The sequence below is a fragment of the Pollachius pollachius genome, assembly GCF_949987615.1.
Source record: "Pollachius pollachius genome assembly, chromosome: 1".
Lineage (NCBI taxonomy): Eukaryota > Metazoa > Chordata > Actinopteri > Gadiformes > Gadidae > Pollachius > Pollachius pollachius.
In genome coordinates this window covers 42,988,933-43,004,633 of record NC_136934.1, presented here as the reverse complement: position 1 = coordinate 43,004,633, position 15,701 = coordinate 42,988,933, and the positions used below count along the sequence as shown (strand labels likewise).

At 46.5% G+C, this 15,701-nt stretch overlaps 2 protein-coding genes across 3 annotated transcripts; both read left to right on the top strand.

Moving 5' to 3' along the window:
• Positions 1–1,900: 1,900 nt before the first annotated feature.
• ggctb (gamma-glutamylcyclotransferase b) lies at positions 1,901–8,704 on the top strand. Its single transcript, XM_079758097.1, has 4 exons — positions 1,901–2,195; positions 6,948–7,096; positions 7,643–7,775; positions 8,283–8,704. The coding sequence occupies exons 1-4, from the start codon at positions 1,986–1,988 to the stop codon at positions 8,418–8,420; spliced, it is 630 nt and encodes a 209-aa protein (XP_079614223.1). The 5' UTR covers positions 1,901–1,985; the 3' UTR covers positions 8,421–8,704.
• A 133-nt stretch (positions 8,705–8,837) lies between these two features.
• nod1 (nucleotide-binding oligomerization domain containing 1) lies at positions 8,838–15,509 on the top strand. Of its 2 annotated transcripts, XM_079754381.1 has the most exons (12): positions 8,838–9,051; positions 9,324–9,536; positions 9,718–9,892; positions 10,214–12,026; positions 12,126–12,209; positions 12,363–12,446; positions 12,571–12,654; positions 12,984–13,067; positions 13,553–13,636; positions 13,771–13,854; positions 14,053–14,136; positions 14,361–15,509. In XM_079754381.1, the coding sequence occupies exons 2-12, from the start codon at positions 9,336–9,338 to the stop codon at positions 14,431–14,433; spliced, it is 2,850 nt and encodes a 949-aa protein (XP_079610507.1). In that variant the 5' UTR covers positions 8,838–9,051; positions 9,324–9,335; the 3' UTR covers positions 14,434–15,509. The 2 variants fall into 2 exon arrangements, with proteins under 2 accessions (XP_079610507.1, XP_079610506.1); XM_079754380.1 differs by having other exon boundaries at positions 8,838–9,536.
• Positions 15,510–15,701: the final 192 nt, after the last annotated feature.

Genomic DNA, 15,701 nt, shown 5'->3' with positions numbered 1-15,701 from the left:
GGACCAATAACGGGAAGTCTGGGTGAGCGGCACAGCTGTACAAGTGGTCCTGTTGTTTTCCTTTGTACCCCACATACATGTGGCTTTTTGGTGCACATAAATCCCTCCAACTACACACTATGTTTGTTGGCGTTTCATCATGAGTCCATCGGGGTCCGCACAAAGGCCCGGAAAAAAAAAGTGTGGTCATTGAGGAGATAAAATGAATAGAATCAAATGTAATCAGCTTTAACAAATGTTTGGAAATACGCTTTAAATGAAGCTCTCTTGTTCTTGCCCCACCTCTTTAAATCTGTTCTGCATGGGCCTTCAACAGCTGAATCTACTAAATGTGCTCTATGGGGCCCCTAGATATGGCCTCCAACCATCCACTTCACTTCATGGAAACACTATGTTCAGCTGGCACTGCTGCTATACTTTATCAACATTGTCACCTTCAGTATGATCTCTTGTAGCTGCATAATGGCTGACAGCATATTGCAAATAGATAGCTCAATATGTGGGGCGTTGTCTGGGCGAATGGGCATAGAGCACCTCCAGACGCTGGACGAGTAAGCGAAACACATATAAAATACACACACACACAGAAAAATACAACGTGTAAATGACTGCCATATCATCCCATAAATTACTAAACTATGCCCTAATTGTGACTTAATCCATCACCAATCTTTGTTAACATCTCTCTCATGGTGGGAAGGGCATGAAGAACTACTCCACCTTTCTGAACTTCTCATTCGGCTGCTCCCTGCTGAGAGGCTGCAGCTCCAGAACCAACCTGCCACCCTACACTGTGTTGCCACACTCAAGGCATGCTCCGGTCCAGAGCTCTCTACTCAGCATTACTGTCACTCGTTTACAAGGCATACCCCGGCCCAGAGCTCACAATACTCAGCTCTGCTGTCATTTGTTGCTGTAACAAGGTAGCTCCGGTCCAGAGCTCACATCATTGATTAATGATGTAAATGAAGCATGGGTGTGTGTGTGTGCGCGCGCGCGCGTGCGTGTGTGCGTGTGTGTGTGTGTGTGTGTGTGTGTGTGTGTGTGACTGCAGTCAGAGTTTAGGGGTCTACAGTCCTATGCGGTATTGGTCCAAGCGAGGTCGGGAACTCCGCTGTCATTGTGTATTTGCATTGTGTTACTTTTGTCTGGCATTTTCCCGGCTCATAAGGCCGTTGTCCTGCCAGGACAATGAGAGCATGAGAGTACAGTAGGTCACAGCAGGCATTTTACCTTTTCATCGTCCAAAATGAATACAGCATTAACCAATAAACATCAAGTAACATTTGTCAAGCTGCAACAACAACGGGCCACATTCTCTTTCACTATGACTGGGTTACAGTTAGAGTGATTGGGTGCCAGACTGTTCCCTTGCACAGAGAAAACAAAAACATTGTTGGAATAAACAGCAGCAAGGCTTTGTGGGTAAAGCTCTGTGTATTATCGTATCACGGCCGCTGTGTTTAATGCATTGTCCCCTGTGCTATGCCAACTCGTTATTTGTACCAGCAGTTATGCATTTGAAGTTCAGTAGGCCTATCTAAAGTTAAAATGATTTAATGCGTGAAATAATGATAATAAAACGGATGTTTAACAAGCTATTGACTATTCCTCTCTATGTATATAGGCAGCATACTTGTGTACGATTAACTGTACCTATCGGCTCATCTGATTAACGGTCTCTGTGTGCCCTATAATAACCTCTCTGTCGCCGTGGTTGGTCAAAACAATGCTGGCGTCAGTTTTTTTTTGTATGTTTAGAATATCTCATAAGTTTGAAATTAAAACCTAAAAAATCACAATATGAATAAATAATGTACAACCTGGCCGGTTAATAAACGTCGATACCAAGATGTCATCCTGGCCACGCCCCTTTCGACGCGCTTTGGAGTCCCCAAAACGAACCAAGCGTTCTGTTCAAGGTTCTCAGTCATATTGCGCTGGAATAGTCTAGAGAAAAGGACGCATCTAACTCACCTTGAATAATGTCATATATCCACCTTGGTGGCGTTTATTCTGTTCTTTTATACATATTCTCATCCATGGCGGCGGTCGACCCCCACGGTTTATCTAACATAGCATCTTCCAATTCTTCCGACTATTTTCTATATTTTGCTTACGGAAGTAACCTACTCAAGGAGAGACTGCAGAAGAGAAACCCTTCGGCCACTTTCTTTTCGGTTGGATACTTAAAGGTAGGCCTGCATTTGTTTTACAGTACAGTACAGTTCCAAGTGTCAACGGTCGAAATGTGTGCATTTCAAGGATAGGCCTATCTGTGACCTGCACACTAATGGCGTTACTATTTAAAAGCCTGTGGAAATTGCATTAAATGAAGGATACAATTTCGCACGTTGAGCACACGGTTGTGTGACTCGTTTATTTAGTTTTTGAAAACAGGAATCAAAACGTGCTGCAAGAGAACATATGCCGCATCGGGCTCCGCGTCATGAGAAGCTCGTAATCCTTAAAGGGACAGCGATCCCTGAAACACAGAGACAGTAAAAGACATGCCTAACACAGTGTAAAGAACAACACATAACAAAATACTGTAGGTGAATTACGTAACACTCACTACACATGTCCCCCCAGAATTCACCATCAGGAGAAAACAAAAACAAAACAGTCATCGCGGGGGCGGGCGTATTAACCGGCCACAACGCCTGCGTCGTACAGGAGGTCGAGGAGCCACAACTGTGGCAGGCGTCCCGCCATGACACGGGTATGAGGCCTGGAGTGTGGGAGTCCCGGGAGGGAGGGGAGCAGGGGGCAGGGGCAGAGCTGGATGTCGTCCGCGTCATGGGGGCTGAGCCAATTCAATGGGCCTGGCCACGTCCAAGTGAGCTGGCTTGAGGCGGTCAATGGAGAGTCGCTCCGGCCTGCCGCCCATGTCCACCACAAAATGTTTGTCCCCCGTCTCCAAAACCCGGAAAGGGCCCTCGTAGGGGGGGCGTAACGGTCCCCTGTGGGCGTCGTGGCGAATGAAAACGTATTCAGCCGTCCGAAGCCCAGCGGGGATGTGCGACTGAGGGAGGCCGTGACGGGAAGTGGGGACAGGTGCGAAAAGCCTTGCATTGTCCAGTAGCGTGGACCGCTGGAGAGTGGCAGACCAAGGAACGGTGGTGCCAGGGACGAAATCCCCTGGAACCCGCAGCGGCTGGCCATACACAAGCTCTGCGGAGGAGGACTGTAGGTCTTCCTTTGGTGCAGTCCTGATGCCAAGCAGTACCCATGGGAGCTTGTCGACCCAGTTGCTGTCTTTGAGGCTGGCACGAAGAGCAGCCTTCATCGACCTATGAAATCGCTCAGAGTCCGTTAGCCTGTGGGTGATATGCGGTCGTGTGGTGGAGTTTCACTCCGAGGCTCTGTGCGACAGCGTTCCACAGCTCAGAAGTAAACTGCGCGCCCCGGTCGGAGGATATGTCGGAAGGAGTGCCGAAACGGGCAACCCAGGTGCTGATAAACGCCCGTGTCATTTCGACCGACGCTAGCGACGTCAGTGGCACAGCCTCAGGCCAACGGGTGGTCCTGTCAACCATGGTCAACAGGTAGGTGAAACCGTGAGAGGAGGGCAGAGGGCCGACCAGATCCACGTTCACATGGTCAAACCGTCTCTCCGGCACCGGGAACAACTCCAACGGGGCTTTAGTGTGGCGGTGCACTTTGGCCCGCTGGCACTCAAGACAGGTGTTAGCCCAGTCCCTAACGTCCTTCTTGAGGCCGTGCCAAACAAACTTAGCCGCAACCAATCTCTGTGACGCTTTCGAACCTGGGTGGGAAAGACCATGGATGGCATCAAAAACTTTTCGTCTCCATCCCGTGGTAATGATTGGGCGAGGACTGCCTGTGGAGACGTCACACAGGAGCGTGGTGCCGGCATCGCTAAAAACCACATCCTCTATTTTCAGCCCTGTTGTCGAGGTCCTCAGGAGTTGCACGTCTGGGTCTGTGGTCTGGTCCGCTGCAATGCGGTTGTAATCCAAACCAAGATGGACTGCTCCTACCACAGCCCGTGACAGGCAGTCCGCCACCTGGTTGTCCTTACCGGCAACGTGTTGTAAATCCGTGGTGAACTCGTGGTGGAAATGTAGGACAGATGACGTTGCTGGCGGGCGGACCACGGCTCAGCCACCTTGGCCATGGCGAAAGTCAGCGGCTTGTGGTCGACAAAAGCGGTGAAGTGTCGACCCTCCAACAGGGAACGAAAGTGTCTGATGGCGAGGTAGAGACCAAGCAGCTCCCGGTCGAAAGTGCTGTACTTCTGCTCGTTGGGACGCAACTGACGGCTGAAGAAGGCAAGTGGCTGCCAGGCTCCGCCCACCCACTGCTCGTAGACGGCACCGACAGCGTAGTCCGAGGCATCAGAGGTGATGGCGATGGAGGCTGTGGGAGAAGGGTGTGCCAGCATGGTGGCGTTCGCCAGGGCTGCCTTAGTGGCAACAAAAGCCTTGTCCCTGCCCTCAGTCCACTCTACAGCGTGCTTGGGCTTACCTTGCAAGGCCTCATGCAAGGGTCGCATGAGCTGGGCGGCTCGAGGGATGAAACGGTGGTAAAAATTCACCATGCCGAGGAACTCCTGCAGGGACTTGACAGTGAGCGGGCGTGGGAACTGTGCGACCGCCTCCACCTTTGATGGGAGAGGGGCTGCACCGTCCTTAGTGACTCTGTGTCCCAGGAAATCGATGGTGGAGAGACCAAACTGGCACTTGGCGGGGTTGACAATTAGCCCATGTTGGCTGAGCCGCTCAAAAAGCGTCCGGAGGTGCGCCAGGTGCTGGGATTTGGACGTGCTCGCCACTAGGATGTCATCCAAGTACACAAAAAGAAAAGGCAGCTCCCGCAAAACAGAGTCCATGAGGCGTTGAAAAGATTGAGCTGCGTTTTTAAGGCCAAACGGCATCCGCAGGAACTCAAACAGACCAAACGGCGTGATCACTGCTGTTTTGGGAACGTCCAGTGAGTGTACAGGCACCTGATGATATCCCCGGACAAGGTCCACCTTGGAAAAAATCACCATACCAGCCAGGTGGGCCGAAAAATCCTGAATATTCGGCACTGGGTACCGGTCAGGCGTCGTTGCCTCATTTAGCCGCCGGTAGTCGCCACACGGGCGCCAGCCGCCGCCGGGTTTGGGGACTATGTGGAGGGGTGAGGCCCACGGGCTGTCGGACCGGCGGACTATACCCAGGCGCTCCATGTTCGCAAACTCAGCCTTCGCAACGGCAAGCTTGGTCGGGTCGAGGCGCCGAGCACGGGCGTAGACGGGTGGACCAGTAGTGGCGAGATGGTGCTCCACACCATGCTTCACGGCAGACGCAGAGAAAGTAGGCTGAGTGAGGGCTGGGAAACCGGCAAGTAGATGGTGGAAGTCATCTGAGGTGGAGAGCATGCTAGACAGTCGTATGGAGTCAACCCCGCTGAGCGTGCACGCATAGGAACAAAACGTGACGGCGTCAATCAAACGGCGGTTCTTTACATCCACCAACAGTCCATGCGCACACAAAAAATCGGCGCCGAGGAGGGGAACGGAGACCTTTGCTGTAATAAAGTCCCAGCCAAACCGGTGGCCTCCGAAACACAACTCAATATACCTCGTTCCATAGGTACGGATGGGGCTACCATTAGCAGCTTCCATGGCCGTGGCCATCGGTCACCATGTCCAAACGGGAAGCAGGAAGGACGCTCCTCTGTGCTCCCGTGTCGCACAGGAATCGCCGTCCGGAGATGCTGTCGCGGATGAAAAGCAGCCTGCCAGCACGGCCGACGCTCATGGCCACTACCGAGCGCCGGCCCTGGTGTTTCCCAACCCGCCGTAACTGCATGGCGGACGGCATTTAAGAGCCTTCGGTCCAAACTTTGCATGGCAGAAATACATGCCTGAAGACTGCTGCGGGCCTGAAGACTGCTGGGGGTCAGAAGACAGCTGCCGACGAGAAGTGGTGGCAGCGATGAGCGTGGAGTCGTCCAGTGTCACAGGAGCGATGTGCGCGGGAAAAATCGCGGCCACACAGTGCCCTTGACCCGCCAGGAAAAATTTATCAGCCTCCTCAGCCAGCCTCCGACAGTCAGTGATCATGGTGTTGGCCAAAGCAGCCCTCACTTGGGAAGGCAGCTGACGCAGGAAAAGCTGAACAAAAAGAAAATCGGGTTCGTGCTCACCCATTAGATCCAGCATACGGTCCATGAGCTCAGACGGTTTGCTGTCGCCGAGCCCTTTAAGTGAGAAAAGCCTGCTGGCTCTCTCAGCGTCCGACAGTTCAAATGTCTTTAACAGGTGGGCTTTGAGTGCCGCATACTTCTCCCATGCCGGAGGATTTTTAAGGAGGCTCACCACTCTGGATGCTGTCGAATTTCCAAGAGCTGACACAACGTAGTAGTACCTCGTCGTATCCGCGGTGATCTCCCGCAACGCGAACTGCGCTTCGGTCTGGGCGAACCATGCCGACGCCGACGATTCCCAGAATTCGGGGAGCTTGAATGTAACAGCGTTCGCGGTCATGGTCGTGTCGGTCGTGTCGTGTCCCTGGATACGTCCAGCAGACTAACGTTGGGGTCACCAGTGTGGAAATTGCATTAAATGAAGGATACAATTTCGCACGTTGAGCACACGGTTGTGTGACTCGTTTATTTAGTTTTTGAAAACAGGAATCAAAACGTGCTGCAAGAGAACATATGCCGCATCGGGCTCCGCGTCATGAGAAGCTCGTAATCCTTAAAGGGACAGCGATCCCTGAAACACAGAGACAGTAAAAGACATGCCTTACACAGTGTAAAGAACAACACATAACAAAATACTGTAGGTGAATTATGTAACACTCACTACAAGCCCATGTAACCCTGCAGGCCTATTTCACCCTCAAGAAGATAAATAAGTTGAAGATATTATTCAACAAATTCAAGATGAAAATAATGAATTGTAAACAAAATGTTTTATTGCTTCCATCTAGGATTACACTCTGAAGTTTGGCTGGTCAGAGCATTTCGGCGACGTCAACAACTGGCACGGAGGAGTGGCCACCATAGAGGAGAGCATAGGAGAGGAGGTGTGGGGTGTTGTCTGGCGAATGGGCCTTGAGAACCTCCAGACGCTGGACGAGTAAGCGAAACAGAAACGAAATACACACACACACACACACACACACACACGCACACGCACACGCACACACATACACACACACACACACACACATAAGGCTTAAGTATGGAGCCCCAACATTTTCTCCAACAAACATTTTCTCCAACAAACAAGGGAGAGCATGCTTTAGAGTTCTACTCTGAGTTTGGCCTCAATATACATTCAAGGTAGCGTTAGGCTCTAGATATGTTTTTTCCACTGCAGTAAAACACCCAGTTTTTTTGTTCACCCCACTTTCTTTAAAAACGTTTTTTACTTAAATTTGAAGGTCCCTTAAGGGGTTCAGTATAGAAGTACTCTTATTTAACAATACATCAGAATCATTTTTGTATATGATGCCCTGGTGCAAACTATTCTACAGTTTGAGTGAGTATGAATGATCTTTCTAAAAATGATAATAATCTTTGAATGTTGAGTGTAAATGTGCGTTATTTTTCAGACCTTGAAATAATCCAACATGGCTGTTTGTCTCTCTTTCCTGTGATATGTTAATATGAATGACCCCAGTCAAGAGGGAGTGCAGAAGGGTGTCTACAGGCCACTGCAGGTGAATGTAACCACAGCCAAGGGATACACACTCTGCAGGAGCTACCAGATGAATGACTTCTACCCATTCATCACCTCTCCGCCTTACAAACAGGTGGGAATGCATGCTTAACAAAATATCACAGTGCAATGAACCTGAAATACTCAAGAAGGGGTTCAGGCGAGTTGTATTGTTCTTTCAAATAAGGGTTATGACTATATTAAGTATTTTGAAAAATATGTATGCTGGTAGGCTCACCCACAAATGCAAATATAGATTGATATAGATTTGCATGCATTTCGCACATTATTCAAAATCAATCATGAAAAGAACCAACCAAATAATAATTTTCATAGCAATCGGGCAAAGCGACTTATAATTAGTACGTTAGTACGTTTGTCAGAAGAAAGAGAAACAATATCTGTACAGTGAAAATGTTCATAGAACCAAAGGCCAAGCACTAACAATTGTTAGGTTAATCCATTCCCTGTATAAAACAAAGCTAGCTAGTATAAGATGCTTCACAATGCTAAGTACTTATGTTAAATATGACTGTTGATAACACTTATAAATATTACTATTTTATATGAACGATGGAGTGTTTTTCAAACTGTTCTACAGGTTGTGTGCCTTGGTGCGAGGCAGCATGGACTTCCCCTGGACTACATAGAGAAACTGGAGGCTGTGCAGACCAACGGCTACAAGGGCCCGTCCATTCTGGACACACTAGAGGGGATAGAGGCTGTTTCCTCATCCTAATTAACCATTAGGATGTCTTCTTAGGGGTTTGCCTCCTACTCTAATGATTCTTAAAATGAAGGAGTACCTGATCAATAATAAACACACCTGGGTGACATATAGGCTTAATTCAATCTGAAAACCAGCTGAATTAAGTTGTTTCTATTTTACATTTACCTATACTGTTACACGTGTTTAACATAGGCTTAATTTTTTTACTTGACAAATTACAAATTATTTACTGATACATTTACTTATATTTGGTAATAAGCATATCAATAAATAAAGAGAGTTATTTGACTTCATGTGGACGTCGTCTCATAAATATTTTATTAATTTCATTAATCAAAGTTTCAGGTTTCACCCTCCTTGACCCGGTTCCCCATTTACACTTCAGTGTCATGTCACTGTCAGAAAAGTAGGAAGTCTTCAGTCGGCTACTCCCTACTATCTTTATTCTTTTGGGTTAATTCAGGCTGACATTCGATCTATTGTTTCTTTTATAATTGAATATAATATCGTGTAACTCATGCTCTATTCGTCCGTCTATTTTCTCGTCGACACGTTTTAATATTGAACATTGTTGATCGAGTTCAATCAGCTCGATACGCCTACAGACGGAGAATTTAATGCGATTCTCTATAAACGGAAGGTAGGATTCACAAGTGGGGAAATTGTGTGCAGTAATGCCCACTGTGACTGTCACATTAAGTAAATTGACCGTCCTGCATTTCTGTTTCACGTTTAAACAACGTACGCAACGTAGTTGCTTTCGTTTTATTTGGCAAGTGATAGGGAATGTTACTTGTCAAGTTTGAACTGAGTCTAACGAATTCCGAAAGGAACGGGAGTTTGTTTAAAAGTACATCGCATAATCAGTTGTACTGATATGTTATAACCTAACCCTTCCTCGTAACCGCGCAGTCGATACCAAACATGATGGCTAACGGAGGGGAAGAGTTCCTTCCGCCCATATTCGGTCAGGTGCCCCCATCGCGGATCATCAACTGGCACAGAGAACTTCTGGTGTCCCGGGCCAAGAGCGTGGGGTGCATGTTGGACAACCTGTTACAGAGTGACTTCTTCTGTGCGGAAGACGTAGAGATTGTGCATCGCACCCCCACCAAATCAGATCAGGTGAGGCAATAAGCTACAACAAAAATAAACCCTAGAATATATTCCATCAATAACTCTACTCGTCTACTCGCTACTCTGATACTAATTGATATTAAACGAATACTTCTGTAGGCGTAGTTTTCGGGGTGTAGGTCTAGCTTAAGGTATTTCAACTAATTCTCAAGTGTTTCAATTTCTTAAGATGCGCAAAATCTTGGAGCTGGTACAGTGCAAAGGAGAAGATGTCTGTGAATACTTCATTTACGTCCTGTATAGAGTGCACGACGCGTACATGGATCTCCAGCCATGGCTCGAAGACATACAGTACCAGCCAAGTGAACCTATGCTGATGATAAATGTGGTTAACACTGACCCAAGTAAGTCTCCATGTTAAATTAATACTATGCAATAAGATAGGAGGAATGCCTGCATTTGCCTAAGCTCAATAATGTTGTGTAGGCCTACACATTAAAATAAACTCCATAATATCCAGAATATCCACAATAATGGAAATCTTGACAATCTATTTTGGGTCAATGGAGACTTGTGAGGATCAGCCCACACACAGACATGTCTTATTTTTTTAACGTGAAACCCCCATTGGACTTCTATATTAATATTTGAGTCTGTTGTACAAGTGGAGCGTTTATGCTCATCCTGTGATACTAATATGACTACTTTCACCTTTTGTTTGGCAGTCAGCAAGTATTGTGACACGTTGAGGCATGAACTGGGCCAGGACACCCAATTCATTATGTCCTATGCTCAGCAAGAAGAGGCCCGGCTGGAAGACCTCTACACCCCCACCCAGATGGAGCTTTTTAACGACCGCAATGAGAGCCTGGGCTTCCTGCAGAACCAGGGCCAGCTCCTGGACGAGTCTGGGGTCTTCAACCCTCAGGGTGACGTGGTCTACATTACCGGGGACGCTGGCATGGGCAAATCCCTCCTCTTGCAGAACCTCCAGAACATCTGGTCGAAGAGAGAGCTGCAGACGGATGCCATCTTCTTCTTCCGGTTCCGCTGCAGGATGTTCACCGCCTTCCAGGAGACGGCCGAGGTATCGCTCAGGGATCTGCTCTTCAAACACAGCTGTTACCCTGACAACGATCCGGACGACGAGGTGTTTGAGTACATCGTACGCTACCCCAAGAGGACCATCTTCACGTTCGACGGCTATGACGAGATCGAGGGCGACGTGGACCTGTTGAACATAGAGCAGGTGGTCTCGCCAGAAGATAAGGCCCACCCACTGCTGTTGCTCATCAACCTTCTGTGTGGGAAGCTGCTCAGGGGGTCCCAGAAGGTGCTGACTGCCCGGACTGGGACAGAGTTGCCAAACAGGTTGGTCAGGAAGAAGGTGTCGCTGAGAGGCTTCTCCCCCGCCAATCTGCAGTCCTATGTGGCGCTGCATTTTACGACACCGGAGCACAGACAACTAGTGTCTGTTCACCTGGACGCCAGCCCCCACCTCTGTGGCCTCTGCTCCACACCACTGTTCTGTTGGATCGTGTTCAAGAGCTTCAAGCACCTCCGTGCGGTACATAACGATTTTGCACTTCCAGAAAAATGCTTCACGCTGACAGACGTCTTCATGTTGTTTACTGAGGTGTTCCTCAGCCGCTGGGCCTTGCCGGCCAGACATCTGCACAAGAAAAAGGCCCGGTGCACTTCAGAGACCTTCAAGTTGGGCCTCAGGCCCCTGGGAGCCCATGCCAAACTGGCCCTTCAAGGCATGGAGAAGGGGCGCTTCATTTTCAACCAGGAAGAGGTTTCAGCCTGCGACCTGACGGAGGAGGACCTGCTCGTTGGCTTCCTACGACCCATCCACTGCTATGACGCCTGTGGAGGTGAGGCCACCTATGAGTTCCTCCACATGACCCTGCAGTCTTTCTTGGCTGCATTCGCTGTGGTGCTCGACAACAGCCTCGACGGGAAATCCATCCTTAAGTTCTTTACAGAATGCAAAAGGAAGCAGGAGGGTTTAAATTTGCCTTGCGTGTCATGCATTACCAAATCTTCGAAGCTAAGCGAGAGGGATGTGTTCAAGAGCAATGAGCATCTACAGTTTACAAACCTGTTCCTGTGTGGGCTGCTTTCCAAGGACCACAGCAGCCTCGTGGAGCACTTGGCGCCTCCGGTGCTCTTAAAGAAAAAAAGGTCTCTCCTTAAAACATACCTGTCCACCAGCATCAAGTCCCACCTGCGAGGCCTGCCCACCTACAAAAGTGATGAGGGCAAAAGAGTTCACGTGTTGCCCAATTTTGTGTGGATGCTGCGGTGCATCTTTGAGACGGGAAGCAATGACGTGGCCCAGCTAACAGCGAAGGGCATCACAGCCAACTACATCAAACTGGGCTACTGCAACATGTACTCCGGGGACTGCACCGCCCTCAACTTTGTGTTGCAACACCGGCAGAAACTGTTGGGAATGGACATGGACAACAACAACATCAACGACTACGGCGTGCAGCAGCTCAGGCCGTCTTTCTCCAAGATGACAGTGGTCAGGTAAAAGACCAAGGATGTTTTGTTAAACTGAATGTAAAATAACTACATATAAAAGCCAGTGGTGGTCATCCCTTTAACCTTGAAACTGTTTGGTTCCAGGTTGTGCGTCAACCAGATCTCGGACAGTAGTGTTAAAGTGTTGGCGGAGGAGTTGTGTAAGCACAAAATAGTGAAGGTCCTCGGGTGAGTGAACATTCATTTGACTCAATCTATAATTTTTAACTGAATAACTTGCAAAATTCAATAAGGTCAGTTTCGGGACCTAGGCAGCTGTGTTCACAGAGGACATTCACACATTTCCTGATTTGTTTTTCCTGATTTTAACATTTTCTTCAGCCTTTACAGCAATCACATCACAGATGCAGGAGCCAAATATGTGGCTCAAATCATCGAGGGATGCCCGAGACTGCGTGTTCTGAAGTAGGTTTTTTCGCAAATCATCTTTCATGTTATATCATATGATATGGTATAACATCAGAATTGTTCCGATAAAATATGCATGACTTCTCTAGTATTAACCACTCAAGGACATTTCTTTGGCTAGGCTTGGTAAAAACAAGATCACCAATGTTGGGGGAAAGTGTTTGGCGAATGCCATCAAAATGAGCACATCGATTTTTGATGTCGGGTAAGACTTGCTGTTCCATGTTGACATCACAACGCCTATATTTGTAGTTCAGTTAATTTGTGTTAAGAGATGCTTGCATTGCCAATGCCTGCGTTACTGGTCCTCCCAAATATAGAGCCACCACAGAAACACCAAGAACCTCAATCAATATCAATGCAAAACACCCACCATCATCCGCACTATACAAACGTGATACCAACAGCAACAATACATTTCAAATAACAAAGCAACTTAATTACATTTTCCGTATGTTTTGGACATAGTAAAGGATGTTGTACAATTTAAAATTGAAAAAGCCATTTACACCCCTCCTCTTGTCTTGTTTCTAGAATGTGGGGGAACACGGTTGCTGATGAGGGAGCCAAAGGGTTTGCAGAGGCTCTGAGGAACCATCCAAGTCTCACCAACCTCAGGTTCGGTGGCGAGGCCTCTCATGTGCGGGCCAAGATTCCCTTTATTAAAGTGCCAGTGAACATAAATTGTCTTTTTATGGTTTCAAACCTATATTTCAAGCATTGTCCATGACAGTTTGGAAACTGTAACTGAAATAATACTGTTATCTAGAGACAACAGGTGTAAAATCACATGTTTTTGCCAGTATCAACCAACCAGTTTGTGAATGTTAAACTGTGTGGGGGACATGGGAATCCTATATGGATCCATAGTGCTGCTGGCCTATGAATGTGACCATACAGAACTTTGTCACATCCAACTCAAATCACTTTGTGGAGCTCAACCAACCCATCCATATAGCACGCATACTCAACCATGTGTACTACCTAAAAAAAGTATCACAGAGTTGCAGTGGCTAGAAACCATCGACAAACACCGCCCCCTCTTTCCTAGAACTCTCAGCCCGAAATGCATTAAAAAAATCTGCCATGGTTGTTTGTTACAGTCTCTCGGCCAATGGCATAACTTCAGAAGGTGGGAAGATCTTGGCTGAAGCGTTACTTGAAAACACCATCTTAAGGATCTTCTGGTAGGACCCAGAGATACAGTTTAAAGTACAGGTCACAACACTGTCTTGACAGGACCACGTGATTAGCACGGTCAAAATACTGTGTTAACAGGTGCCTGCTAAAAGCATTAATGCGACTATTTCATTGTTTTTAGGTTGGTGGAAAACAAACTGACCGACGAGGTGGCCCCCCATCTGGCAAAGCTAGTTAAGGCAAACACTGGGCTGTCTCACCTCTGGTAAATCACACATTTCACTGTACACACCCTGTACATGCTGTCACACACAGGGCTGTCCTGTCTATGGTGAATCCACATTAAACCTAACACACCATGTAATTGCACAAACTTGTAACACCAGAGAGATTTGTTGGTTTAATTGATTGTTGGCCCACATAGGACTTAGTTAGTTCCTTGTTTCTTGTTCTTTGACTCCAGGTTGATCAGTAACCAGCTCACTGCAATTGGGTTAAGACCTCTCCAGGAGGCCCTGGCCCACAATACAGCCCTCAAAGAGATATGGTAGGTTTCTAGAGTGGAGTCGTGGTCAAAGCATTACTGCAGTTTGGACATTATGGTTACATTTTGTTGGATGTGGTATATTTGTGAAGTTGGCCCAGGAAAAGGAAGTGGAAGAGTGAACTAAATGCTTGGTGTCAGACGTCATGCAAAAATTGCAGTTTTTTGAAGTGTGACATGCGTTGTCTGTTCCGTAAAAGTCCCAACATCTGCCAATCTTTTCACAGTGTGAAAGGAAACAATGTTTCTGAAGAGGAAGAAAAACAGTTTGAAGCCGACAAACGTCTGCGGTTTCATTGAGCGGGAACCTTTGTGAAGAGAGTTAGAGGCAGGGTTTCAATGCTATTCATAATAAACTGGTTTTATATTGAACACTAGACAGCAGTAGGATAACAAACCATAACTTTGCGTTGTGTTATTAATGGTGGTTTTAAATGTACTCTTCTGCATTTGTTACAATTATACATGTCTTGCCTTTATGCAGAATGGATCCACGTAAGCAACTATGTCATAAATCATGTACAAAATTATGCATTTTATTTTTTGGTATGACCACACACCTAGACTAAGCATTGGCATCTTCACAGTGGAATATTCTGGAGCAAATTTATTTAAAACATAATTTGTTGTAGTGTCTGGAAAGCGTGATAGCTGTGGTTTACGTTTACTGATTACCATAAAGAGGCAGTGTGTGGGCATTTTACTGTGTTATGTTGAATGACATAATCAATCATTTAAAACTACAGAAGCCCAACCTAGAAACTCCACATGTTTAATATGATCAGAATGGCAATTATTGGAAAGATTATATTTCACGTTAGCTTTGACTGAATCTTCTTGCACATACAAAATTTTGAATTGACAAGATTCAGTTTTTTACTGCAAAAGTTAACTTCAAAGTCAAGTCACTTCAAGTCACCTCAATTATCGTTTTGTGTAAGGTCTGCTCAAGCAATTCTTGAGCGAACTGGAGAAAAAAGTGTATCTGTACTCTACAGATAGCAGTTACAAGAAACATTGTAGATAAAAGGATAAATTGTAGTTTTATCGTATACCGTGAAATATTCAGGTCTAGATCAATCATTTTTTGGTTTGGCAAAACAATAATTGTAGACATTCATTCACAAACACATGCCCACAGAAACGCACAGACAATAACTTTGAATTTGAAATGGGTTATTGAAAAGATTAGCTTTTTTTTTTACATTTGCTTTCTGTACATATTCACAACATAAATGAATTCTAACATCAAATGCTAACATAGAATGCTACATAGTGACGCAGACTTCCTGGAAACAACAAGCAAAACAAACCTTCACGTTCTTTTGTTACAAAGGTTTGGGATAACTTTTCAAAATAAATGTATTTTCATATCATTGGTTTAGTTTGGTGATTGAATGAAGTATTTTATTTGTGTGCAAACGTGGCAAAAAAGTGATAATGAAAAATTGAAAATGTAATGCAACGATGTACAGAACTACACTCCTTAAAAGTGCTTTGCTAATAATATTATACAGGTAAGGCTTTTATTTTTTCAACCCAGTTCAACAGAGGGACTTGCCATATAT